General features: G+C 45.6%; 1 protein-coding gene across 2 annotated transcripts in view; it reads left to right on the top strand.

Annotated features, from left to right (window-relative positions):
* The first annotated feature begins 1,949 nt into the window (after positions 1 to 1,949).
* Positions 1,950 to 25,776, top strand: part of nr1h4 (nuclear receptor subfamily 1, group H, member 4) — a 68,829-nt gene continuing 45,002 nt past the window's right edge. The window contains exons 1-2 of one of the 2 annotated variants that reach the window (XM_080191779.1): positions 1,950 to 2,067; positions 15,737 to 16,090. In XM_080191779.1, coding sequence (XP_080047905.1) covers positions 1,986 to 2,067; positions 15,737 to 16,090 — 436 coding nt within the window. In that variant the 5' untranslated portion in view covers positions 1,950 to 1,985. Of the gene's footprint in view, positions 2,068 to 7,866; positions 7,972 to 15,736; positions 16,091 to 25,776 lie in introns of those variants that run through there. The other variant, XM_080191780.1, reaches the window with a different exon arrangement.

Below are 25,776 nucleotides of genomic sequence, written 5' to 3'. Positions count from 1 at the left end.
TCTCCCCGTGTCTGAATGGGTTTCCTCCGGGTGCTCCGGTTTCCTCCCACAGTCAGAATGACGGGCTGGTTAGGTGCATTGGCTACGCTAAGTTCTCCCTCAGTGTACCAAAGCAGGTGCCAGATTGTGGCGACTAGGGGATTTTCACAGTAACTTCTTTACAGTGTTAATGTAAGCCTACTTGTGACCCTAATAAATAAACTTAAAACTTAAAACTTAACTTAATCTTTCTCTAACTCTGCATTTCTGTTCAACAAGCAGGTAAATGGAGCTGATATACGGATCAGTCACAATCTAATAGGGGGGCACAATGGTTAGCACTGCTGCCTCAAAGCGCCAGGGGAACTGGGTTCAATTCCAGCCTTGGGTCACTGTCTGTCTGGAGTTTGCACATTCTCCCCGTGTCTGCGTGGGTTTCCTCCAGGTGCTCTGGTTTCCTCTCACAGTCCAAAGATGTGCGGGTTAGGGGGATTGGCCATGGTAAATTGCCCCTTAGTGTCCCAAGATGTGCAGGTTAGGGGGATTACTGGGGCAAATAGGTGGGGTCACAGGAATAGGGCAGGGAGAGGATCTGGGTGGGATGCGCTGTCAGGGAGTCGGTGCAGACTCAATGGACCGAATGGCCTCCTGCTGCAGCACAGGGATTCTATGAAGGATGGAATGGCCTCCTCCTGTCCCTCTGGTCTGAAACCCAAATGACAGCAGAACTTGCGGCCATCTGAATATTCCTACCCTAAAACAAAATTCCGTGTAAGTTTTGGCAATAGTTAATCCCATGAGATGGTGGCAGGTGGGTATCCTCCTTCCTTGCTGCCTCTGCCTCATTTAAGTTTGGCGTGGGATGGAAGGTTTGTGGGTGGTCTTCTAACCTCTGTCCAGTGTCTCTTTCGGGGCTTCCTCCCTTTTTCTTGTGCTGCTCTGTATGGTGGTAAAGGCCTGATTTTTCTTTTGTCCTTGACTATTACATATCACATGGAGGCTTAAATCTCTATGGACCTCCCTTGTTGTTATTTTTTCATCGTAGGGTATCTAAATAACGCGTGAATCCCTCTTTTATCAGTCCCAGTGGATGGCTGGACACTTACCTGCGCTGAAATCCATCAGTTACAGTTTTGCCCACTCACCGAATCTGTCAGTGCCTCCTTGCGGTGCTCCAGTTGGCGGAGTTACTACGTCACCGACCTGTGTGTCATTAATTAGCTGGGACACACAATCCCATACACATTATCCCACTCAGAGATGGTGCAGATTATAAATATCATCAACCCCTTCCCCCTGGGCAGAGGTGAGGAAAATCAGAGGAAAAGACTGTAGGGCAACTTAGGATTAAAATCCTTGTGAAATTATTTCTCTAAAGGCATTATGGTTACTGCTTTGATACATTTGAATGCCAGATATCCAGCCTTGAGCAGTCACAAATTTTCTAAATAGCTGCTTGTTGGCACACAACTTGAATATTACTGATATGTCGCTGAAACTTTTCTCCTTGCACTCATCAGGATAAACACAAGAATGCCAAATTTCAAATGATCACAATTTGTACCGCAGGAGAAAAGGGTGCGGATTGGTGAGAAAGTCAATCCTGATTGGCTGAGGCAGTGCCATGGAGAAAGCAATGAGGAATGTTTGGCTCCCAAATCTCCAGGATAATTCAAAAAATGTGCAAGGCTTGGTCATATCCTTTTTATTTGCGGAGAATGGATCACTGTGTATGACTCAACTTGCGTATGACCCTCCTCTCCTGGAGTGACCGTATCTCCCCTTTCTGCAAACTTTCCACATTTCCTTATTGTCACTAAACTAAGCCATGTAAGATTAACGCATCGAATCTTACGGCTTTCCCTCATCTACAGAGACCATGTTTATATATTCCCACAGCTGAAATTGTAAATGAAATGGATCGACGAACCAACCCACCGGATTTTGCAATTCCTGTCTTGCAGAGTTTTCCACTGGTCCCGTCGGGAGTTTGGACGAGGCGGTAGATGAGGTCTGAGGTGAATATGTTGGGTCACGGTCAGTTTTCACTCTCGGAAGGATTTTGTCTCAATGACACCTCGTTCTTCGGTAAGGTCACAAAGAGGAAACAGAAGGAGGAAAAGTCTCTCTTTATATTGCGTCTTTCACATCCTCAGTGCTTATCCAAGTGCTCTATCATCAAGTAGCCGCCATTGTAATGTGGTAGAGATGAGGGGAGATCTCATTGAGACATATAAGGTAATGAAGGGGATGGATAGGGTAGAGGTGGAGAGATTCTTCCCACTCAGAAAGGACAGTAGGACTAGAGGGTGCAACCTCAAGATAAGAGGGGCGGTTTAGAACGGAGTTGAGGAGGAACTTCTTCACTCAAAGGGTGGTGAGTCTCTGGAATGAGGCTGCCTCGCTAAATATATTTAAGACGCAGGTAGATAGGTTTTTGGTAGGCAAGGGGATTAAGGGTTATGGGGAGAAAGCGGGAAAGTGGAACTGATCCACTTCAGATCAGCCATGATCTTATTGAATGGCGGGGCAGGCTCGAGGGGCTAGATGGCCAACTCCTGCTCCTATTTCTTATGTTCTTAGCCAATATAGGCACAGCAAGATTCACAAAAAGCAATAAGATTTTGATTTGATTTGATTTGATTTATTATTGTCACATGTATTAGTGTACAGTGAAAAGTATTGTTTCTTGCACATTATACAGACAAAGCATACCGTTCATAGAGAAGGAAAGGAGAGAGTTACAGTGTTAGCTAGGGTATAGAGAAAGATCAATTTAATATAAGGTAGGTCCATTCAACAGCACCTTCCAAACCTGCCACCTCTATCACTTAGGGTAAAAGCAGCAGACACATGGGAACACCATCACTTGCAAATTCCCCTCCAAACCACTCACCATCCTGACTTTGACCCACATTTCTGACTCAGCAACAGTGACAGAATGGCAAGATAGTTTCAAGTTTGGAATTTTACAACAGCTGCCTGGGGCAGGCTTTATGTCTCTCGAATCTGCTGATGAGGACTCGAAACCTGTGTTAGGGATCACAGGTTTAGAGACAACCTGCACAGAGTGTTTTAAAAAAGGGAAAGAACAAGCATTTAAATAGCACCTGGCGCATCCTTAAAAAATCCTAAAGCATTTTGCAGCTGATAAGTACTCACTGTTCTAATATTGGGAGCTAATTTGTGCACAGCAAGCTCCCACAGCATTGTTCTTCCCTTTTTTTTAAACACCCTGTGCAGGATGAATGGATTCAATGGTATGTTCCTAATCCACTCTTCCAGTTCCATGTTCCTATCTAGATTAAAAGGATCCTGCACTGGCTTCTCTCACAGCAGCTCAGGTTTTGCAGTGATTCCTAACACAGGTTTCGAGTCCTTATCAGCAGATTCGAGGGACATAAGGCCTGCCTCAGGCAGCTGTTGTAAAATCCACTGTCCAAACTTGAAACTATCTTGCCATTCCTTCACTGTTGCTGAGTCAGAAATGTAGGTCAAAGTCAGGACAGCGAGTGGCTTGGAGAGGAACTTGCAAGTGATGGTGTTCCCAGGTATCTGCTGCCCTTATCCTAGGTGATAGAGGTGGCAGCTTTGGAAGGTGCTGTTGAAAGAACCTTGGTGAGTTGCTACAGTGCATTGTGTAGATGGTACACAGAGCTGCCACTGTGCGTTGGTGGTGGGCGGAGTGAATGTTTAGGTTGGTGAATGGGGTGCCAATCAAGTGGGCTACTTTATCCTGGATGGTGTTGAGCTTCTTGAGTGTTGTTGGAGCTGCACCCATCCAGGCAAATGGGGAGTATTCCATCACACTCCTGACTTGGGTGTTTAGATGGTGGACAGGCTATGGGGGGGGTCAAGAGGTGAATCACTCGCCACAGGGTTCCTAGCTTCTGCCCTGCACTGGTAGCCACAGTATTTATATGACCGGTCCAGTTCAGTTTCTGTTCAATAGTAACCCCAGGATGCTGACTTTGGGGGATTCAGTGACAGTAACACCATTGAAAGGATGGAGAACTCAGGAGATGTTATTAATGGAGGTGTTAAAATTCAAAAAGAAGGTACAAAAACTAGTCAGGGGAACTTTATCTGAATGCCCAAAGCATTCGAAAGAAGGTAAATGAGCTGATGGCACAAATCATTGTGAATGAGTGGCCATTACAGAGACATGGTCGCAGGATGGTCACGACTGGGAGTTGAATATCCAGGGGTATCAAACTGTTCGGAGGGACTGACAGGAAGGTCAGGGAGGCGATGTAGCTCTGATATTTAAGAATGATATCAGGGCAGTAGTGAGAGATGATATAGGTTCTATAGAAAAAAAGGTTGAATCCATTTGGGTGGAAATTAGAAAAAGTAAGGAGAAAAAGTCACTGATAGGTATAGCCTATAGGCCACCAAATAATATCACGGTGGGGGGAGAAATAAACAAAGAAATAACTGATGCATGTAAAAATGCAATTATCATGGGGGATTTTAATCTACATATCAATTGGTCAAACCAGGTCAGCCAAGGCAGGCTTGAGGATGAGTTCATGGAATGTATCCGCGATAGCTTCCCTGAACAGTATGTAATGGAACTGACAAGGCAGCAAGCTATCCCAGATCTGGTCCTGTGTAATGAGACAGGAATAATTAATAATCTCGCAGTTAGGGATCATCTCGGAAAAAGCGATCACAGTATGGTTGCATTTAAAGTCCAATTGGAGTGTGAGAAGGTAAAATCCAATCCCAGTGTCTTGTGCTTAAACAAAGGAGACTACAATGGGAGAGGGAGGAGTTGGCTAAGGTAGACTGGGAGCAAAAACTTTATGGTGGGACAATTGAGGAACAGTGGAGGACTTTCAAAGTGATTTTTCACAAGTGTTCAGCAAAAGTATATACCAGTGATAAGGAGGGACTGTAGGAAAAGAGATAATCAGCCATGGGTATCAAAGGAAATAAAGAAGGGTATCAAATTGAAAGAAAAGCATACAAAGTGGCAAAGATTAGTGGGAAACCAGCAGATTGGGAAATCTTTAAAGGTCAGCAGAAAGCCACAAAAAAAGTTATAAAGAAAATTAAGGTGGATAATGAGAACAAACTAACTCAGAATTATAAAACCAGATAGCAAAAGTTCCTACAAATATATATAAAAACAGAGTAGCTAAAGTAAACATTGGTCCTTTAGAGGATGAGAAAGGGGGGTGTAATAACTGGAAATGAAGAAATGTCTGAGGCATTGAACAGGTATTTTGTGTTGGACTTCACAGTGGAAGACACAAATAACATGCCAAAAATTGATGACAGGAAGGCTATGGTAGGTAAGGACCTGGAAACTATCATTATCACGAAAGAGATAGTGTTGGACAAGTTAATGGGCTAAAGATAGACAAGTCTCCTGGTCCTGATGGAATACATCCCAGGTTAATAAAAGAGATGACGGGAGAAATAGCAAATGCACTAGTGGTAATTTACCAAAATTCACTGGACTTTGGGGTGGTTCCCGCAGATTGGAAAAAAGCAAATGTGACATCACTGTTTAAAAAATGAGGTAGAAAAAAGACAAGTAACTATAGGCCGGTTACTTTAACTCCTGATTTGGGGAAAATGCTTGAATCTACCATCAAAGAAGAAATAGTGAGACATCTGGATATAAATTGTCCCATTGGTAAGACGCAGCATTGTTCCATGAAGGGAAGGTCATGTTTGACTAACCTGGTGGAATTCTCTGAGAATATTACCTGTGCAATGGACAATGGGGAACCTGTGGATGAGGTGTATCTGGATTTCCAGAAGGCATTTGACAAGGTGCTGCACCAAAGACTGCTACATAAGATAAAGGTGCACAATGCTACGGGTAACGTATTAGCATAGATAGAGGATTGGTTAACTAACAGAAAGCAAAGAGTGGGAGTAAATGGGTGTTTTTCTGGTTGGCGATCAGTGACTAGTGGTGTCCCTCAGGGATCAGTGTTGGGACTGCAATTGTTTACGATTTATGTAGGTGATTTGGAGTTGGGGGCCAAGTGTAGTGTGTCAAAATTTGCAGATGACACTAAGATGGATGGCAGAGCAAAGTGTGCAGAGGACGCTGAAAGTCTGCAAAGGGATATCAATACTCTAAGTGAGTGGGCAAGGTTCTGGCGGATGGAATACAAAGTTAATAAATATGAGGTCATCCATTTTGGCAGGAATAACAGCAAAATGCACTATTATTTAAATGGTAAAAAAATTGCAGCATGCTGCTGTGCAGAGGGACCTGGGTGTCCTTGTGCAGGAATCTCAAGGAATTGGTTTGCAGGTGCAGCAGGTAATTAAGAAGCAAATGGAATTTTGTCCTTCATTGCTAGAAGGATGGAGTTTAAAAACAGCGAGGTTATGCTGCAGCTGTATAAGGTGCTGGTGAGGCCACACCTGGAGTGCTGTGTACAGTTTTGGTCTCCTTTCCTGAGAAAGGATATACTGGCACTGGAGGGGGTGCAGAGGAGATTCACTAGGTTGATTCTAGAGTAGAGAGGGTTGACTTATGAGAAGAGACTGAGTAGACTGGGGCTATACTCATTGGAATTCAGAAGAATGAGGGGAGATCTTATAGAAACATATAAGATTATTAAAGGAACAGATAAGACAGAAGCAGGGAAGTTGTTTCCACTGGCGGGTGAAACTAGAACTAGGGGGCATGGGCTCAAAATAAGGGAAAGCAGATTTAGGACTGAGTTGAGGAGGAACTTCTTCACACAAAGGGTTGTGAATCTGTGGAATTCCCTGCCCAGTGAAGCAGTTGAGGCCACCTCATTGAATGCTTTTAAGCCAAGATAGATAAATAATAAATAAAGGTTATAGGTTATGGTGAGCAGGTGGATAAGTGGAGCTGAGTCCACAAAAAGATCAGCCATGATCTTATTGAATGGTTGAGCAGGCTCGAGGGTCAGATGGCCCACTCCTGCTCCTAGTTCTTATGTTCATAGAATCCCTACAGTGCAGAAGGAAACTATTTGGCCATCACAGAATCTGCACCGACCATCTGAAAGAGCATCTTACCCAGTTCTTATCCCCTTAACCCAACATATTTACCCCGCTAATCTCCCTAACCTACATATCTTGGAACACTAAGGGTCAATTTAGCACGTCAATCAACCTAACCTGCACATCTTTGGATGTGGGAGGAAACCAGAGTGGCACAGTGGCACAGTGGTTAGCACTGCTGCCTCATAGTGCCAGGGTTCCAGGTTCAATTCCAGTCCGTATGGAGTTTGCACGTTCTCCTGGTGTCTGCGTGGGTTTCCTCCGGGTGCTCCCGTTTCCCCCCATGCTCCAAAGATGCGCTGGTGAGGTGGATTGGCCATGCTATATTTCCCCTTAGTGTCAGGGGGATTAGCAGGGTAAATATGGGCGGCACGGTAGCACAGTGGTTAGCACTGCTGCTTCACAGCTCCAGGGTCCAGGGTTCGATTCCTGGCTCAGGTCACTGTCTGTGTGGAGTTTGCACGTTCTCCTCGTGTCCGCGTGGGTTTCCTCCGGGTGCTCCGGTTTCCTCCCACAGTCCAAAGATGTGCGGGTTAGGTTGGTTGGCCATGCTATGAAATTGCCCCTTAGTGTCCAGGGATGCGTAGGTTAGAGAGATTAGTGGGTATGATATGTAGGGATGTGGGGATAGGGCCTGGGTGGGATTGAGTTCAGTGCAGACTCAATGGGCCGAAGGGTCTCTTTCTGCACTGTAGGGTTCTATGATTGTAAAGGGATGGGGACTGTTTTGGGATTGTTGTGTGTGCAGGCTCCTTCTGCACTGTAGTAATTCTAGGATTTCACCAGGAGGAAACCCACGCAGACATGGGGAAAACATACAAACTCCACACAGACAGTCACCCGAAGCTGGAATTGAACCCTGGACCCCAGCTTTGGGTGGGAGCTGGGCTAACCACTGTGCCACCAGGCCGCTGAGATGAGGTCTCAGGTTAGCCCAACATCCACTAGAAGAAACAAAATCATTTGGTTGTTATCACCAATTGGATTGTAAGTTGGGTTTAATTCCCCATGTTAGACTTTCTCTGCTCTCTCATACTGAGGTAGGAGTGTCACCATGGAATATCATATTTCCGAGACAGAGTCATAGAGATTTACAGCACGGAAACAGGCCCTTCAGCCCAACTTGAATATTGAGAGACCCGAACACTCTTGATGAAGGGCAGTGGCATCCTCTAAACTCCCGAACTGATGTATTAACATTCAGGGAGTGTATGAACACTGCGCGTAAGACATTCCTGCAATCAGGTGCTTTGAGCTGTCTGATATCAGTATTCTATAAGGGGAGTTAATGAGTAAGCTTCCCTAACCTTTACTCTCTGACCTAATCAAGGAAGTCATTAACTGTAATTTACTGGAAGAAGATTTCAGTCCTTCACTGCTCCCCGTAAGTAAGCAATACTTCTCTCCTGAAGGAAGTATTTCCCAGCTGTTGGTGAGGTAGGTCTTGGCCATCAGAAGTTTATTCAGAGCTGTGGATCCTGGAAGAGGTTTTAGCGTCATGCCTGCTCCTGAGCTCCTTAGAATGAAAGCTGTAAAAGGTAGGAGGTGATTACCAGCTTGTTCTAGGCACAATGTAATGTAAGCTTAGACTGGGGGCAGTGGCTGTTAATGTGATTAACACTTGCAACACTATAAACAGGATTGCTATCTTAGGTCAAGGCTTTGGATTGAGAGGCAATCCTGTTTCTAAAATTATGTTCTTTAAGGATTGACAATCTCCTCATGGTAAAGTTTTATTTACTTTCTAAAGGATGAAAATGTTTTAAACATTTGGATAATGGTTGTAATGTGTTGTGGTAAAGATACAGAACCTTGTAACGTGGAGGAATAAGAGAATTGATGACTGAAAATATATTTTCCAATCCTGGAACCAATCATCTTCAGAAGTAAAATTTCCAAGTACAAGCTTACTCTTCAAGGAAAATGAATTCCAAACGCTCTTTCAGCATATTAAAAACCTTTTGAGATCCTCATGGTTTTCAGGGAATTCTAACTCTGAGCAGGACATCATGTAATGGACATTGGCAAATTCGGAGTGAGAACATTAAGTGATACCTTTCTGTCAAACAGTAAAGGGATGGGATAAAATGTTGGAAAACACTCATTAGGCCAGGCAGCACCTGGAGAGAGAGGAGCAGAGTTGACGTTTCAGGATGATGTTCTTTCATCTGAACTAAAGGTGCAAATTGGTTAGCCCTGTTTGCTTCAGTCTGTATAAAGACTTCATTTGAAGGTATTTCTGCCTATCCAATTAACCCTGCTAAGCTGAACAATTGTAGCTGGTTTGACTATAGAATCAGAAGGCATGATGGGTTAGCTAAAAAATGACTGCATTCCTGAAGGGTACACAATGCAGGCAAACAACAGCATAAAGCAGGTGCAAGAATTGTTTTTCTAGTCAGAGACAGCATGTGAAGGACAATTCCAATAACAAGATAAGGATTGAAATATAGTTTAGATTTTAGAGTGTTTCAGTTCAGCGTGTTCATGTTCAGTTCAGTACACAACCTGGCGGAGAAGCCAGTCTCCAAGTTCACTTTTTCTTTTGCTTCTTGACTTGATTTGATTTAATTTATTATCATCACATGTATTCATGTACAGTAAAAAGTATTGTTTCTTGCACGCTATATAGACACAATGTACCATTCACAGAGAAGGAAACGAGAGAATGCAGAATATAGTGTTACAATCATAGCTAGGGTGTAGAGAAAGGTTAACTCAATGCAAGGTAAGTCCATTCAAAAGTCTGACAGCAACAGGGAAGAAGCTGTTCTTGAGTCAGTTGGTACGTGTCCTCAGGCTTTTGTTTTTTTCCCTAAAGGAAGAAGGTGGAAGACAGAATGTCCGGGGTGCTGGGGTCCTTAATTTTGCTGGCTGCTTTGCTGAGGCAGCGGGAAGTGTAGACAGTGTCAGTGGATGGGAGGCTGGTTTGCCTGATGGATTGGGCTACATTCACGATTTCTTGCAGCTCCTTGCAGTCTTGGGCAGAGCAGGAGCCCATACCAAGCTGTGATACAACCAGAAAGAATGCTTTCTATGGTCCATCTCTAAAAGTTGGTGAGACTCGTAGCTGACATGCCAAATTTCCTTAGTCTTCTGAAAAAGTAGAGGCGTCGGTGGGGCTTTCTTAACTGTAGTGTCGGCGTGGGGGGGAACCAGGACAGGTTGTTGGTGATCTGGACACCTAAAAACTTGAAGCTCTTGACTCTTTCTACCTCTGTTATGTTAATTTTGTTTTAAGTTCTGTTCAAAAAAGAAAACCATTTTAAATCCTCCCAAGTGCTGTCCCGTCGTCTATTCAAAAGAATGAATAGACCCAACAGTCTCTTTCAGGTCAATGAGCTGTAGCCAACCCTAACTGGGATATTAATGTGGCTTTGGCCTGCATTTCGGAGCTGGGGTCTTTGCATGAACAGGCAGCTCGCCCAGACAAAGAAATCAAAAACATGACTTTTCACCTGGAAGATCAAGTGGAAAGCTCCTCTCCATCGTACAGGAGCTTTAATAAGATCTAAACAGGGACTGATTTTAACTTGTCCAAATCCATGTTAATGAGGCACAATTGCATCAGTTAGGAGACAGCGGTGTACTGGTAATGTCACTGGATGAGTAATCCAGAGGCTCAATCTTCTGCTCTGGGGACATGGGTTCAAATCCAACTGTGCCAGCTGATAGAACTTAAATTCAATTAATAAAAGCCTAGAATGCAAAGCTAGTCTCGGTAACGGTGACCATGAAACTATTGTTGATTGTTGTAAAAACCCATCTGGTTCACTAATGTCCTTTAGGGAAGGAAATCTGCCGTCCGTAACCTGGTCTGGCCTACATGTGACTCCAGGGTCACAGCAATGTGGTTGACTCTTAACTCCCCCAGAAATGGTTGAGCGGGGGATGGATAAAAAATTGTCCAGCCAGTGACACCCATGTCCCATGAAAAGAATAAATGTAAAAATATTTGATGCCCTAATAAAAATTAATTTTGGTTTATCCAATACCAGTCAGAACAAGAAGATAGAACAGTATAGTGCAGGAACAGGCCCTTTGGCCCTCCAAGCCCGTGCCAATCATGATGCCTTAACTAAACTAAAAAAGAACCCTTTGCCTTTACTCGGTCCATATCCCTCTATTCCCTCCTTATTCATGTACCCATCCAGGTGCCTCTTAAATGTTGTTACTGTGCCTACTTCCACCACCTCTGGCAGTGCATTCCAGCCACCCACCATTCTCTGTGTGAAAAACTTATTTCGCACATCGCCTTTAAACTTGAACCTGTGCCCCCTTGAAATTGACCCTTCCACCTTGGAAGGGTCAATTTCAAGGGGGCACAGGTTCAAGTTTCCAATAAAAGCAAATTACTGTGGATGCTGGAATCTGAAACCAAAAGAGAAAATGCTGGAAAATCTCAGCAAGTCTGACAGCATCTGTAAGGAGGGAAAAGAGCTCTGACAAAGAGACATCTGGACTCAAAATATCAGCTCTCTTCTCTCCTTACAGATGTACCAGACCTGCTGAGATTTTCCAGCATTTTCTCTTTTGTCTCTGATTATCCATCCTGTCTATGCCTCTCATAATTTTGTAGTCCTCCATCAGCTCTCCCCTCAGCCTTCATCTTCCCAGTGAAATCAACCTCTCCTCACAGCCAAGATATCCTCAAGATATCCCAAAGCACTTTATAGCCAATGAGATATTTTTGCAGTTTAGTCACTGTTATGATGTAGGAAGTGCAGTGGCTAGTCTGTGCCCAGCAAGCTCTCACAAACAGCAATGTGTCAGTGACTGGACAAGCTGTTGTGGTCATGTTGGTTGAGGGATAAATATCATCCAGGACACTGGAGAGAACTCCCCTGCTCTAATTCAAAATAGTGAGCGTAGGAATCCTTTACTCTCAGATGGGGCTCAGTTTAATCCCCCCGTAGTAATTGGAAAGGCAAATTGAATGTTGACCTGTATTGCAAGAGAGATTGAATCTCCACAGTCAGGAAGCTTTGCTATAACTGGACAGGACTTTGGCGAACCTACAACTCGTGTTCTGAGTACAGGACAGTTTTGGTCTCCTTGCCGAAGGAGGGGTTTAATTTCATTGGAATTAGTTCAGAAAATGTTGCATAAGAACGTCATTTTAACAACTTTGTTAGAGAAAGAGGCACAGGCATCATATCTGAATTAAAGCAAAATAAAACAAAAATAAAACATTGGAAATACTCAGCAGGCCAGTTAACACACAGGAAACACAGGAGTATCGTTCTGATGCTTTGGGACAGATGCCACCAGGCTTGTAGAGTTGTTTTGGCATTTTCTGTTTTTAGTGACGGCTGTGAATCAATGGGGAGTCTGAGTCTGGAAGCTAATTGTTCAAATCCCAAAATAAGACCATAACATGTCGAAGGAAGAGTAGGCTGTTCAGCCCATTGTGTCTGCTGTCCCACTTTAGAAATGTGAGCATACAAAAATCTCAGTTGACAGTCAGGGCAATCTTTAAGGTGAGGTACAAAATGGGCATTGCACAGGTGGGTATAAAAGACTGAAGGAAAGAAAAGGAATTCAGCTTTGCCAAATGTTCCGAATAAAGCTTCTCCCTCAATCTGGTCAATTATCTGGCCGTTTGCTGTTTGTGGGATCTTGCTATGTGGAAATAGACCGCGGTGTTTCGGACATTACCAATGTGTTTACCTTTTAATAAGTACTTCACTGGCTGGAAAGAGTATTGGGATGTCCTGAAGTTGGGAAAGGTGCTACAGAAATGCACCTTCTTTGATAAGCTGTCTTGAATGAGGGGATTTGACATTGGTGCCAGTCTGTTGCTTACAACAGGAGTGAAATATCTCCTCCAAGGCCAATGTTCCTTCACCAACTTTAGATTTATTTACATAGTGAGCAACACTCAAACTGGTTCTTCCTCATACAGAGTGTAAACCCTGACTGCCAGTAACCCTGACACTCCACATTCTGTACCCATGCAGAGCTCCCTAAATGAACAAGCCATTACTGCCTTAATCTGGGAGCTGGTATTCTAAGAGGTCCACATTGTGGCCTTGTTAAAGTCATTACAAGAACACTGTGGTTAATGCATTACTGAACAGATGGGAAGTGCAAATTTCGAATTGCTGCCCATTCTGTTTGTGAACATAATGGGTGCAGCTGGAAATGCAAATTTGGAAACAATTTGATTGCATGTGGCCAGGATCCTAATTACCAATGAAGATAGGAATATAGGAACAGGAGGAGGCCATTCAGCCCATCGAACCTGTTCTGCCATTCAATTAGATCAGAGTTGATCATTTACCTCAATGCCACTTTCCTTACTCCCTGATGCCATCCTGAAATCCATTGACTTCTATCTTGAACATGTTCAATGATCGCGCTTCCTGCAGTAGAGAATTTGCAAACCTCCGAGCAGAGAAATTCCTCCTCATCCCAGTGTTAAATTACCAACCCCTCATTCTGAGTTTAGCTCCTTGGTTTTAGGCTCGCCAGCCAGGGTAAACATCTTACCTACATCCACCCTGTAAGAGGCTCTACACCAGGTTTGGGGCCACCTTTGCAGCCCTCGGTTCTGTTGGGTGCAATGTATGTGTGAGTGTGTGTGTTGGTGCATGTGTTGGTGAGTTAGTGTGCGTGTGTTTGTGCACGTTTGTGTGTATGTGTTGGTGAGTAGGTGCAGGTGTGTTTTGTGTGTGTGTGTATGTGTGTGTTGGTGTGTATGTGTGTGTGAATGTGTGTTGCTGTGTGTATGTGTTGGTGTATGTGTGCGTGTGTGTGTGCGCGCTGGTGAGTTTATGTGTGTGTGTGTGTGTGTGTGTGTGCACGTTGGTGTGTGTGTGTTTGGTGAGTTGGTGTGTGCGTGTGTTTTTGTGTGTGTGTGTGCATGTGTTGGTGCATGTGTGTGTTGGTGAGTTGGTGTGTGTGTTGGTGAGTTGGCGTGTGTTGGGGGGGGGTTGGTGGTGGGGGGCACCCAGTTGGAATCTCACGGCTCTCTGGGTCAATGCAATGATCTTCTCCGCCTCCTCACCATGGTTACCAATCACCGGACAGAGCACTCCACCAGTCAGGCACTCAAAGGTCAAAATGGAGCCCTTTGTATGATGCTGCTCCAGGGTGTGCTGTGCTGGTTGTGACTGGCTGAGGAACGATAGCTGAGACATGGGTATATCTGAGCAAGGACTGGGTTATTCGATGAACGTAACTTACCCAGCGGGGAAGAGCCAATGATCAGGAAGGCTGAACTCCCTGGCCAGGGTAGAGTCTATGATCAGGGCAGCCAATGAGGTTCAACCAAGGTGTCATCCAAGATGCAATTTTTCCAAATCCATCTGGGCCTTTTAGCTAAGATGAAGCGTTAGATCAAGCCCGGGAGAGGGGATGGGGGGTAGTGAGGAGGATGGGGGGGGTCGGGGGGTGGAAATGGGGTGGGGGGGAGGGCGGGGTGGTGGCGATGTTTCATCCTGCCAGCCTGTTTGTCTCTCTCGTGGGAACCATGAATCGGATTCAATGCGGATTTGGTTTTTTTGCATGGAATAAACATTTTTCAAAAAGCTATACACAGATGTACAAGACCAGTAAAGTGAAGGAAAGTTTATTTATTTGTCACAAGTTGGCTTACATTAACACTGCAATGAAGTTACTGTGAAAATCCCCTAGTCGCCATACTCCGGTGCCTGTTCGGGTACACGGAGGGAGAATTTAGCAGGGCCAATGCACCCTAACCAGCACGTCTTTGGACTGTGGGAGGAAACCGGAGCATCCGGAGGAAACCCACGCAGACACGGGGAGAACGTGTAAACTCTGCACAGACAGTGACCCAAGACCGGAATCGAACCTGGGTCCCTGGCGCTGTGAGGCAGCAGTGCTAACCCACTGTGCCATCCAATCCTCCTGCTGAGTGTTTTCCAGTGGTTGGAGTGATTCATTATTGACCACAGACAGGATCACCCAGTCCTGCCGAAGGCAGCCCCTCCCCACCCATAACAAGGAAAATCCGACCCTGGGAGTTACTCAGTCTCAGCCACGAGCATTCCTCCTCTCGACTCTCAGTCACATGTCTCTTACATCATCATGTGGGCGGTACTGTTTCTCCAGCCTCATACATTAACCCTTTCAACCCTGAACACCCAAATACTGTAGAGAGGTGGTCTGTGTTGCTGCCATGAGCGTACATAAGCATTATTGGCCCTTATTTTGATTTAATATCAAGTTTAAGTTAATGACCGTTCTAGGGATACTGGGACCCGATTTTATTTCTGTTCAAATGAATGGGCTTTGGATGAATTAAAAGTTTCCAGTTTTGGCCCCCACACCTTAGGAAGGCTGCTGAGGCCTTGGGGAAGGTGTAGAGGAGATTTCCTGGAGCGGTACCAGGAAAAGAAGCTGGAGAAGCTGAGATTGTTCTTCTCAAAGCAGAAACGGTTAAGAGGAGGTTTAATGGAGTTGAAGCGTTGGAAAGAGTATTTTTCAGGAGAGATTGGCTCCACTGGCAGCCATGTTGGTTACCCGGATTTAAGATAATTAACAAAAGAAGCCAAGAGGCAAATGTGGAGAAATTTGTTTCTCCTGTTGTGCTGAATAAGCAGAACAATGGAAATAGGTTCCAAAAGGAATCGGATACATACTTGGAAAGAAAAACATTGCAGAACTCTGGAGAAAGAGGTGGCGGGTGAGGTGTATCGTATTTCAAAATGCTAGTACAGAATGGATGGGTTGAATGTCCTCCTGACTCTAAGATTCAAATTGACTGTCTCTCTTTATTTTTTGACAGACCAGCCCAGCCTATCCTTGCAAGAACCAGATATTTCTGCTTATGCTCAGTACCCCAATACACCTTTACCCTCGATGCAGCTGTGCTCCACATCTGCGCCTCCATATTACCCCAGCAACAACTATTACAACCAGTACCCTGATGCCTGGTACTCCTCAACGATGTACGACGCTAAAAAGCTGCCCTGCGACACCATCTTCCCCGAAGACGTGGACGAGGATGACATTCCAGCCGCCAAGAAATCCAGGACGGGCTCCCTGTCTGGGAAGTTGAAAGGTGATGAGTTGTGTGTGGTGTGTGGTGACAAGGCCTCAGGATATCACTACAACGCACTTACCTGTGAAGGTTGTAAAGGTAAGGATGGCTATTTACCGTGCACCTGTTTATCCAGGCTCTCAGATAACACTGGGTTATTGTGGAAGTCCAGAAGGGATAAAAATGGGATTTGATAATGATTTTCAATGATTTGGCCAAATACCTGAAGAGGAAGAATTGGAAGGATTATGGAACAGTAGATTGGGACTAATTGGATAGCACCTTGAAAGAGTGGGCCGAATGGTTGACCTTCTCCACCTTCTTCTAGGAACGTAAGAACATCTGAACAAGCAGCAGGAAAAGGCCATTCAGCCCCTCGAGCCTCCTCCGCCATTTAACATGGTCATGGCTGGTTTGATGCTAATCTCAAATTTGCATCCTGCCTACCCCTGCTGACCTTTGACCCCTCCCTGCTACCAAGAATCTATCTCGCTCTGCCTTAAAAATATTTCAAGGCACTGTTTCCATGGCCTTTTCAGAAAGAGAGTTCTGGAGGCTCACCACCCTCTGAGAGAAAAATAATTGCCTCATCTCCGACTTAGATGGTGACCCCCACCCCACCCCACCCCCTGGGCCGGTACCTGATGAGGCCATTCAGCTCCTCAAATCTGTTCTAGCATCCAATTAACTTAAGGCATCTGACACAGTTAAATATTCAGGTGTGGCTCCCATGCTGCGCGAGCCCAGCTCACCAACTACCTCAACTTTCCGGAGATCATTGACACAGGACCACACCCCCCTTCCAACTGACACTGGGACACCCCCCTCCCTATTGACACAGAGAACCCCCCCCCCCCCCCACTCCCCATTGTCAAAGGTAACCCCCCATCTCCACTGACACAGGGAACCCCCTACACTCACTAGGAACCCTCCCAACCCCCATGGACACAAGGAGCCATGTCCCACGTACATAGGGAATCATCCCTCCCACTGACAAGAGAAACACCTCCTTCACCCCCTGCAGACACAAGGAAATTCCCTCTCCCACCTCTCCGTTGACATGGGATACCCTGGAACACATGCCCGCAACACATTCCATGGTGGGAACCCCATTCTGTCATTGGTGTGGGACGGGAACTATCTCAACGGGAAAACCCACTGGTGTAAAAGCTGTTTGGGGGTTCCCAATGATTCTCTGCCCTTTTGGCTTTCCCATCCACAGGGGCGGAGAATCCCAGCCATGATCTTCAACACCCTCCCCTAACAGAAATCTGTCATAGAGTCAGAGCAATATAGGCTTGAAGATATAAAGCACAGGAGAAGAGCCTTCAACCTCTTGTGTCAAAGACAATCCACCCAATCTTTCTAACCCCATTCTCCAGCACTTGGCACTTGGCTTTGTACACCTTGGCACATCTAAATGCTTCATACATTGAAACATATAAATAGAAGCAGACGGAGGCCATTTGACCCTTCAAGTCTGCTACACCATTCATTGTGGTCATCAGATTCAATATCCTGATTCCCCCCTTTCCCCACACACATATACCCCAAGCTTCCACAAACAGTGAAGTGATTCGTTCCAGGTCAAGTAATTTAAAAACCTTTTGTGCGTGAGTGCAAAATGAGAGGCCATAAATATAAAGTAATGACTAACCAATCCAACAGGGCCTTCAGAAGAGAATTCTTTGGTGGTGAGAGTTTGGAACTCGCTGACAAGGGAGTGGTTGAGGTGAACATTACAAAATGGGTAGAAGTTAGACAAACTCACAAGGGAGAAGGGAACAGAAGGGTTTATTGATGGGCTGAGATGAAATAAGGGGGCTCAAGTGGAGCATAAACACCAGCTGCACCAAATGCCCTGTAAATTCTATGTAAAAATGAATGGAAATTCACATGGGGTCCATATTTCATTATGTGGATATAAACAGAAGGAAAAAATCCAGTTTTCTTGTCAAGGAAGCTTGCTATAAAGTAAAGGTAATTATTTCATTATTGGGACAAAACTGCATGTGATACAGTATGCATTATTGAAAGGTCATTTATTTTTAATCAGTTGTACCATTAATCATATTTAACACTCGCAAAATAGTCCTCGAATTGAATAAGGAGCAGTATCTTAGAGATAAGGAGAGGTTTTTAACATACAAACGCTTAAATTCTTCCTTGTTCAAATCTCCCCCAATGCAAACAGTAGCAAACATCTCTATTTCTAGTAGAGGTGTTAACCCTAAATTGTAGCAGTAAGCTGTCTTATTAGAAGTGTAAAGATTGTCAACAATTTCCAAACACTTTCATTACTATTCTGTAAGAAATATTCCAGATGTGGTCTTACCCAGGCTCTGTACACTTGCAACAAGTCCTCTTTACTCCTGTCCTCAAACCCTTTGGCAATAAACCAACATACCATCTGTGTTCCCCCTAACCTGCACATCTTTGGGCACTAAGGGGCAATTTAGCATGGCCAATCCATGCAATCTGCTTACCTTTGGAATGTGAGAGGAAACCGGAGCACCCAGAGGAAATCTACGCAGACATGGGGAGGATATGCAGACTCCACAGAGAGTGACCCAAAGCTGGAATTGGACCCAGGTCCCTGGCGCTGTGAAGCAGTTTTGCTAACCGCTCTGCCGCCATGTCAAACTTCCTTCTGTGATAGTCTTGCTTATTCACTTACTTATTCTGTCTAAATCCCCTTAAAGCCTCTTTGCACCCTCCTAACAACTTACATTCCCACTAGTTTTGTGTTACCAGCAAACTTGGAAATATTACATTTGGTCCCCACACACAAATCAGTAATTTAGATTGTAAATTGCTAGGATTTAAGTACTGGTCCTTACGGTGCCTAACTAGTCACAGCCTGTCAACCTGAGAATGACCCATTTATTCCTACTCTCTGTTTTCTATCAGGTAACGTGTTCTCAATCCACATCAGTACATTACCCCCAATCCCAATTTTGTTTACTCATCTATTTTGTGGGATCTTCTCAAAAGTCTTGAAAAAATCCAAATACACAGATTTACTGAGAAAGGGTGAGAACCTGGAGCTGGAGCGGAGTTTCACCAGGATGTTGCCTGGGATGGAACATTGAAGTTATGGAGAGAGGTTGGTGAGGCTTGGGTTGTTTTCGTTGGAGCAGGGAAGACTAAGGGGCGACCTGATTGAGGTGTACGAGATTATGAGGGGCACGGACAGAGTGGGTAAGGAGCAGCTGTTCCCCTTCTTTGAAGGGTCAGTCAAGAGGGGACATAGGTTTAAGGTGAGGGGCAGGAGGTTTAGGGGGGATTTGAGGAAAAAACCTTTCGATTCAGGGGGTGGTGAGGGTCTGGAATGCGCTGCCGGGGGGGGTGTTGGAGGCGGGATGCCTCACATCCTTCAAAAAGTACCTGGATGAGCTCTTGGCACACCATCACATTCAGGGCTGTGGGCCAAGTGCTGGTAGATGGGATTAGGTGGCAGTTCAGGTGTTGCCAATGTGTTGATGCAGAGTCGATGGGCTGAAGGGCCTCTTCTGCACTGTATGATTCTATGATTCTATTATGGTTATTTATTACCCTATCGCAAGCCAAAGTCCTTTGAAACATAGAAGTCCATTGTTGCTGGGCTAGATTGTTGCTGGGAAAATCCGAAACAATCTCTTTCCCTCTTTTCAAATGTTTATTTATTCTTCCTATAAAAAGCAATGGGCTCAATCCCAGCTGCTGCCTGTGGCATCATTACAATGGGTACTCTTTGTCCATGAACTGTGCACTCACTGCCTGGGGTGGCTTCTAACCCGGATCCCATACGTGGAGCCCATGAGTCACTCATTGGGGAAGAGGGGGCAAAGTGGTTTCCGTCCATGCTCAAGGGGCTGGGTGTCAAGGATGCCACCCACGGGGAGGTGGACCCCACAACCATTCCCCACCCCCGCTATCCCACACCCCACAAATATTTATTTTATGAGTTCTTGGGACATGGGCTGGGCCAGCGTTTATTGCCCTTTCTTGAAGGGGCAGCGAAGAGTCCATTGCTGTGGCTCTGGAGTCACATGTAGGCCAGACTGGATAAGGATGGCAGATTTCAGATCAGCCATGATCTTATTGAATGGCGGGGCAGGCTCGAAGGGCTAGATGGCCTACTCCTGCTCCTATTTCTTATGTTCCTTCTCTAAAGATCTTTGGGGAACCAGAAGGGATTTTACGACCATTAACAATGGCTTCATTATCATTATTAAACTTTTTAATTCCAAATTTTTAATTGAATTCAAATTTCACCATCTGCTGTGGTGGGATTCGAACCTGGCCCCCCGGAGCATTACCCTGGGTCTCTGGATTACTGCTCCAGTGAAATACCACTGTGCCACCAATCCACATCAAACCAATGGCCGGCATGATGGCATAGTGGCTAACACACAGCGCCAAGGACCCGGGTTCAACTCGTTCTCGGGTGACTGGTTGTGTACACATTCTTCCCACACCTGCGTGGGTTCCCTCCAGGTACTCCAGTTTCCTCCCACAATCTAAAGATCGGCGGGTTATGTTGATTGGCCGTGATAAATTTCCCCTTAATGTCAGGGAATTAGCAGGTTAAATATGTGTGATTAAGGGGATAGGATGGGATTGTTGTTGGTGCAGGCTCAATGGGCTGAATGGCCTCCTTCTGCACTCTTGAGATTCTAAAATTCTATGATTCAGCGTCCGGAGGTCTGTGAAAGGGAGACAAACCGTCTCCAGGTTAGTGCTAAACATTATAAGGAGTCTCACAACACCAGGTTAAAGTCCAACAGGTTTATTTGGTAGCACCAGTTTTCGGAGTGTTGCTCCTTCCTCAGGTGAGTGAAGGAGGAGCGTTCCTGACCTCCTGATGAAGGAGCAGCACTCTGAAAGCTCGTGCTACCAAATAAACCTCAGGAAGTTTAACCTGGTGTTGTGAGACTCCTTATTGTGCACACCCCAGTCCAACGCCGGCATCTCCACATCAGCACTAAACATCGAAAGGATTTTTGTTCCATCAATTACACTGAGATACTGAGCTGTTGTGTCACGCGATCACCTGTTCTTGCTTTGGTTGTCGCCTGTGAGATGGTGCGGTGCATGGATTGACACTGGAATTAACCCCCTGATCTAAAATCATTTTTAACGGATGATCCTTGGATAGGTGCGGAGGGAGATTTTTCCATTTGATGTCATCAGAGTGAGGGGGAGCCGGTGGGGGAGGGAGTGGAACGGGTGATAAACGACTTCTACAGCTTGCGATCACCTTCTCCACCCTGTCAAACGCCTTTCAGCCGAGGTGTGCTGAGGTGAGGGGTGGAGGGGGGGGTGGGGGGAAGGAGGAGGAGGAGGGGGCAGGAGGGGAGGGGACGCGTGGAACCGGCTCAGTGCCTGGTGCAGACAGGTTAAACCCTCCTTACCGAGTCACAGCAGCAAACATCCTATTGTGTGTGTCTTCGAGGTGAGCGGAGCGGCCTTGGGATTTGTGCCAGTGTCCTTGTGATACTGATAATGGCTTGTGCAATCTGACTGGGAAGCAAGGTGAGGTGAGGTCCAACTTTTGCAACTCTCTTATTTTCAGGCACAGAGAGTGACGTGTGACGCTCTCAGTGGATTAATCATCCAGAACAAACATTAATTCCTCACAGCAGCAGGAAAGGTTAGCTGCCGCTCACTGCGGAGGAGTATTTGTTTCAGATTACAGGTGGGGTCACAGAGTGTCCTAGCAAAGAAGGTGACCATTTAGCCCTTCGAGCCTCTGCTGTGTTAATAACTGCATCACTTTAGACTGTAAATATATCTGTAAAAGCTGGAGGGAATCTGCTGACATGCCCACTTGCTGGGCTGCAGACCTTATTCCGTTTGCCTACAGTCGTGGAGGTTGATAATTTTATGACATGCCACATCTTCCAGATGTGCTGAGTCCTGCTCTTTCACACTTTAAGAAGTCTCACAACACCAGGTTAAAGTCCAACAGGTTTATTTGGTAGTAAGCGCCACTAGCTTTCGGGGTTCTGCCCCTTCGTCAGGTGAGTGGGGAGATCTGATCACAAACAGGACCTATAAAGCCACACACTCAGTTTACAGAATACTGACTAGAATGCAAGTCTTTACAGCTTATCAAATCTTAAAGGTGCAGACAATGTGAGTGGAGATAGCTTTAAGCACAGGTTAAAGAGATGTGTATTGTCTCCAGATAGGACAGTAAGTGAGATGTTGCAAGTTCAGGCAAGTCATGGGGGTTACAAATAGTGTGACATGAACCCATGTATTGTGAGGCTTCTTACTGTGTTTACCCCAGTCCAACGCTGGCATCTCCACATCATGACTTTCACACTTTGACATAGTTCCATCCACACACTGAATCCTCACCTGATTTTCCAGCAGGGCCAGGGTTGACAACCCTCCAGAACCCTCAGCGCTGACCCTCTGACAGTGCGGCACTCCCTCAGCACTGACCCTCTGACAGTGCGGCACTCCCTCAGCACTGACCCTCTGACAGTGCGGCACTCCCTCAGCACTGACCTTCTGACAGTGCGGCACTCCCTCAGCACTGACCCTCTGACAGTGCGGCGCTCCCTCAGCACTGACCCTCTGACAGTGCGGCACTCCCTCAGAACTGACCCTCTGACAGTGCGGCGCTCCCTCAGCACTGACCCTCTGACAGTGCGGCGCTCCTGCAGCACTGACCCTCTGACAGTGCGGCGCTCCTGCAGCACTGACCCTCTGACAGTGCGGCACTCCCTCAGCACTGACCTTCTGACAGTGCAGCACTCCCTCAGCACTGACCTTCTGACAGTGCGGCACTCCCTCAGTACTGACCCTCTGACAGTGCGGCACTCCCTCAGCACTGACCCTCTGACAGTGCGGCACTCCCTCAGCACTGACCCTCTGACAGTGCGGCACTCCCTCAGCACTGACCTTCTGACGGTGCGGCACTCCCTCAGCACTGACCCTCTGACAGTGCGGCACTCCCTCAGCACTGACCCTCTGACAGTGCGGCACTCCCTCAGCACTGACCCTCTGACAGTGCGGCACTCCCTCAGCACTGACCCTCTGACAGTGCGGTACTCCCTCAGCACTGACCCTCTGACAGTGCAGCACTCCCTCAGCACTGACCCTCTGACAGTGCGGCACTCCCTCAGCACTGACCCTCTGACAGTGCGGCACTCCCTCAGCACTGACCCTCTGACAGTGCCACACTCTCTCAGGGCTGACCCTCTGACAGTGTGGCACTCCCTCAGGGTTGACCCTCTAACAGTGCATGATGTGGAGATGCCGGCATTGGACTGGGGTAAACACAGTAAGAAGCCTGACAACACCAGGTTTAAACCTTAAACCTGGTGTTGTCAGACTTATTCCTGCCTCTGACAGTGCAGCAGGACTAATGGCTGAATCACTTCTCAAAACTCAACAAGGCTAAATCCAGAGCTCCCTGACTGCCAAAGAGATGAGTGAACATGAAAAGCTAAGGAGATAGTCATTGACTTCAGGAAGTAGAAAGGAGAACATGCCCCTGTCTCCATCACTCTGGACCGAGTAGAAAGGATCAAGAGCTTCAAATTTTTAGGTGTCCAGATCGCCAACAACCTGTCCTGGTCCCCCCATGCTGACATTATGGTTAAGAAAGTCCACCAACACCTCTACTTTCTCAGAAGACCAAGGAAATTTGGCATGTCAGTTAGACTTTCACAATCTTTCATGGATGCACCGTAGAAAGCTTTCTTTCTGGTTGTATCACAGCTTGGTACGGCTCCTGCTCTGCCCAAGACCACAAGAAACTACAAAAGGTCGTGAATGTAGCCCAATCCATCATGCGAACCAACCTCCCATCCATTGACACAGTCTACACTTATAGCTGCCTCGGCAGGCAGCTAGTACAATTAAGGACCCCACGCATCCCGGACATTCTCTGTTCCACCTTCTTCCATCAGGAAAAAGATACAAAAGTCTGAGATCACGTCCAACCGACTCAAGAACAGCTTCTTCCCTGCTGCCATCAGACTTTTGAGTGGACATACCTTGCATTAAGTCGATCTTTCTTTACACCCTATCTATGACTGTAACACTACATTCTGCATTCTCTTGTTTCCTTCTCTATGAATGGTATGCTTTGTCTGTATAGCGTGCAAGAAGCAATACTTTTCACTGTATGCTAATACATGTGACAATAATAAATTAAATCAAATTCATCATACTTGAGACAGATAGAATCTCAATTATCACAGCGGAGTATAATCCAGGGGGATAATGCCTGAGAAACTATAATCTTCCACCTGATCCAACATCTGTAATCATTGAGGCAAATGCATACTCTTGCATTGAAATGTTAATGAATGAGAAATAAGCTGGGCTTGTTGGCCAAGCATGTGATATCATTATAGAGTTAGCCTGGGTGAGTTACTTTGCTTCAATGGAGACTGACACCAGGTTGCGTTTACTCTGCAATATGACAGGAGAAAAACATTTGATAGGAAAGATTTGATAGGAAAATTTGATTGGAAAGTAATGCCCCTAAAAGGATAATTTGGAGATTTTGTTGATCTTTCCTGACATCAACCATTGATCAAAGAATCATAGAATCCCTACTATGCAGAGGGAGCCCATTCGGCCCATCGAGTCTGCACTGACCATAATCCCACCCAGGTCCTATTCCCATAACCCCACATATTTATCCCACCAATCCCCTGACACTAGGGTCAATTTAGCATGGCCAATCAACCTAACCCCACATCTTTGGACTGTGGGGGAAACCAGAGCACCGGGAGGAAACCCACGCTGACACGGGCAGAATGTGCAAACTCTACACAGACAGTTGATGTTGAAAGCTTTCATTGTAGTATTATTCTAATCCAATTATCATTACAAACAAGCTGTGTGTGTGTGCATGTGTGTAAGATATTCCTGTCATACTAAGATTGGTCATTAAGAAATTGGAAATCATTGATGATATTCCCTGTGTAAGTATTGTTACTTGCTGTATTTTGCTGTTCTCTATAATTACCTTATTTGAAACTAAATCCAATTATTAGTTTTAGCCTGAACGTCAGGCATATCTGAGGGAGCTGGTGAATGTGGTAGGCATTCTATTTTACCCCTGGTGCACAATACTGTAACTAAAAACTAATTTAGCCAAGAATAACTTGCATTAATATACTCCCTGTAATTTAGTAAAATAACTCAAGGTGATCAATAAGAGCATTAATTATGCGACAAAAATTGACACCAAACAAAGAAGGTGCAGATAATTAAAAGCTTGGTCAAAGAAATAAGTTGCAATGAGCATCGCAAAGGATGAGAGACAGGTTGAGAGACAAAGAGGTTTAAGGAGGTACATCTATCGCCTTGTAATTAAGGGGATTTTCACAGCAGCTTCATTACAGTGTTAATGTGAGCCTATTTGTGACACTAATAAATAAACTTTAAAACAAACATTGGATAATTTTCTGTAATGTTTCAGCGGCTTATGATCTGATCATTTGGAATGGTTAGGGTGTAGGACATAAGAACATAAGAACATAAGAAATAGGAGCAGGAGTAGGCCATCTAGCCCTTCGAGCCTGCCCCACCATTCAATAAGATCATGGCTGATCTGTCGCTGCTCAGTTCCACTTTCCCGCCCTCTCCCCATAACCCTTAATCCCCTCGCTTATCAAAAACCCATCAACCCGCGTCTTAAAAATATTTAGCGAGGCAGCCTCCACCACTTCAACGGGCAGAGAATTCCAGAGATTCACCACCCTTTGAGTGAAGAAGTTCCTCCTCAACTGAGGCTACTCAGCCTGTTGTGCCAGTACTGCTTCTTTGTA

The sequence above is a fragment of the Carcharhinus amblyrhynchos genome, chromosome 6 (assembly GCF_965287045.1).
Source record: "Carcharhinus amblyrhynchos chromosome 6, sCarAmb.v2.hapA, whole genome shotgun sequence".
NCBI classification, from domain to species: Eukaryota; Metazoa; Chordata; class Chondrichthyes; order Carcharhiniformes; family Carcharhinidae; genus Carcharhinus; species Carcharhinus amblyrhynchos.
Note: the sequence above shows the minus strand (reverse complement) of the source record. Positions and strands in the feature narration are given on the sequence as shown.